General features: G+C 38.7%; 1 protein-coding gene across 4 annotated transcripts in view; it reads right to left on the bottom strand.

Moving 5' to 3' along the window:
• Positions 1-2,622, bottom strand: part of LOC133879861 (transcription factor GTE12) — a 4,829-nt gene extending 2,207 nt beyond the window's left edge. For all 4 annotated transcript variants that reach the window (XM_062318653.1, XM_062318655.1, XM_062318654.1 and 1 more), the window contains exons 1-3: positions 2,486-2,622; positions 271-1,216; positions 1-31 (exon numbers count right to left, since the gene is read on the bottom strand). The exon at positions 1-31 is cut by the window's left edge and continues 27 nt beyond it. In XM_062318653.1, coding sequence (XP_062174637.1) covers positions 1-31; positions 271-1,095 — 856 coding nt within the window. In that variant the 5' untranslated portion in view covers positions 1,096-1,216; positions 2,486-2,622. The remainder of the gene's footprint in view (positions 32-270; positions 1,217-2,485) is intronic.
• Positions 2,623-2,903: the final 281 nt, after the last annotated feature.

Raw genomic sequence — 2,903 nt, 5'->3', positions numbered from 1 at the left:
TTTGTGTGCAGTTCCGTGCCGTCTTGGCTAGCTGTGGTGATTAACAGAATATACACAACTCAGACAAAGCAGAAACATCTCTCATAATAGAAAAAAAGAAAAAAAAAATGGCAATCTGATGTCTACAATCCACCATAAGTCACATAACTTAGTTGAGTCTGGAGAACTCAAATTGGCTAAACAAGAAAAATTCAATTCTAGCTTATTCATTATTATAACACAAATAGAAGAAGTATATCCAATCATGAATATCATTAACATATTACTTACTTCAACATCTCTTCCATCAGAAGTCCTTGTGACCTTCTGAACAGATGGCATTGACCTCTTAAGCAACAAATTATTATGCGAAGGAGGTGCTTTATCAACATTTTGTCTTGTGTCATTAGTCTCTTTCACTCGTCCACTCAAAAGTTTCCCTTGCCCAACTTTCAAGCTTTCACGATTCCACTTTCCCTCAAAAGCTTTCCATCTTGTCTCAAAAATGTTGTTTAATTCCACTGCCATTTTGTGGACGCTATTATCAGGAGGATTGTAGAGCATTGCATTGGAAAAGGTCAGTCTAATGTCAGCCTCAAACTCTTCAGTGCCAAAATACATATTCTTCACTAGTTTGGACTTTATTGTTCCCAAATCCATGGGGTTCTTTATAATCGAGAAATAATCTGGAATGTTTAATGCCGCAGGATCCACTGGTTTGTTGAAAACCCAACCAGCTGGATGAGTCATCAGTTTTTTCAAAATGGTAGAACACTGGGAAGCCACACTACGGTCCATCTTTTGCCTCTTCTCCCTTTGACACTCTATCAACTGTAGGGGTCCACGCTTGTTAGACCCTGACATAGAGGATTTTGCCTTCAAATACTCGGGATCCAACTTCTTTCCACTTCCAGAAGGACAACTCACGGAATTGTGCATCTTCTTTATCTCAGATTGATCATTTGCATTCACAAAACTACTGTGATTCTGCTCATCAACAAATGAGACCTGCTGCCCCTGCTCACATGATCCCGTACCAGGTGTGGCTTCTATTCTTTTCTTGGAGAACTTAAGCGTGAAGTTCTTGTTTGATAAAATGGTTTCAGCCGCAATCATATTGAAAAACTGCAAGAATTGAACAAGGCTAGTCTCAGCGGTTGACCACTTTGACCTCTTCAATACACTGACACTGAGCAAAAATTATGCATGATAGTGATAAGAGGCACGACAACCACCCCTGCAAAAGATTTTGCAGCAGATAAGCACCACCAGAAAATATTTGTTGGGCTAGCATGCTACTGATAGTCTTGTTTAAAAAAATAAAATCGCTAATAACGAAAGATGTAAATAATTAAATTTGATATCATAATTAATACAAGCAGAAAGTACATGAAAAAAGCTTTCAATCTCAAATACCAGACTGATATGCAAAATTTCCATTAACGTTTGTACCCTCATACATAAGAGAATAGGCGCTTTAAGCACTGTCTTATGTAGACTCTGTTCAAGCGTAGTGCATAAGTTCATTAAGAAACTACATTTACTCTCAATAACAGATGCAAAACACACTAATATCACAAGACAAGGGTTCAGGGTTAATGAGTCTCTCCCTCTCTCATACACTAATACATGCAGTCGTACAAGTATAGGCAGGCATCAATGATTAATTGGATTGCACATGGACACTGCCCATGTATCTATTATTGCATCACAACAACCATTTATCTAATAGGTCAATGCATGCGCAGCCATGAATCTTAGACAAGTGACATGCAATCCAAATCTTTATCAAAGTAAGTCATCACATATATAGATATGATCATAAAACTAATCTAATAGCTTAAGAAGAATAACTGAAAAAACGACAATTTAAACAACAGAAACTTAAAAATGAGTAACCCGAGTGATATTAACAGAGGAACATAATGGAAATAACGAAAGAGATATCCCCAAATTCACGCTTCAAAGTCTCTAATATGGGAAGTCTTCTGATAGAGGGGCTAATAAACTTAAGATAAATAAATAAATTACAGCATCTTTATCGCTTGACTATCGGGTGGAAGTATTCCGCCATATTGAGTAGATGTATACTTCTGACTCCAAACCCAAATTTAAACCCCAACCCCAAACTCAAATCCAAACCCTAACCCTAAACCCTACACCCAGATTCAAACCCAAATCTAAACCCTAGCCTTAAACCCTAAACCCGGATTCGAACCCTATCCCACTCCGAATTCAAACCCTAACCCCAAACCCAAATCCAAACCCTAGCCTTAAACCCGTTTGCCATCCCTCTCCGAATTCAAACGCTGACCCCAAACTCATATCCTCAACCCGAACCCAGATTCAAACGCTATCCCTCTCCGAATTCAAACCCGAACCCAGCTTCCAACCCTAGCCCTAGTTCCAGTTCCGGTGGTGAATATGATAATTCGACGAAGCGAAGCAACCAAACGACCAGAAAAATGGAAGAAAAGTAATTGAAGTTAGGGTTTCGAGAACTTACAGTCCGTCAAATCGACCGCCGGAGAAAAAGCGAAGTTCTCCGCGACTACCGTGGGTAGTCTGAGAGAGACAGAGAAAGAGGGGCGGCGGTGAGAGACTCCACGAGGTATAAGCGGGCGTTTGAGAGTGAAAATTACCTTTATGTACCTAGGTCAAACACGAATCCACCCGTCACTTTCCGGGTCTTCTTGTCGGGTCAAATCGATATATCTGGATACCGATTTACTTTTTCTCTAGAGTCGAAGAAATGAAAAATAGCCACTATGATTTATTCGACTTGCAATTAATTCTTTATAGTATTCAAATGAACTTGAAGACCACTGAATTATGCCAAAAATAATAATTCATCCTTTGTAATTGAATTATGTCAAAATATTTAATAAATTCTGTTAGTATGTCACATCTACACTAATATAATG

The sequence above is a fragment of the Alnus glutinosa genome, chromosome 10, assembly GCF_958979055.1.
Source record: "Alnus glutinosa chromosome 10, dhAlnGlut1.1, whole genome shotgun sequence".
In the NCBI taxonomy this organism is placed as follows: Eukaryota; Viridiplantae; Streptophyta; class Magnoliopsida; order Fagales; family Betulaceae; genus Alnus; species Alnus glutinosa.
Note: the sequence above shows the minus strand (reverse complement) of the source record. Positions and strands in the feature narration are given on the sequence as shown.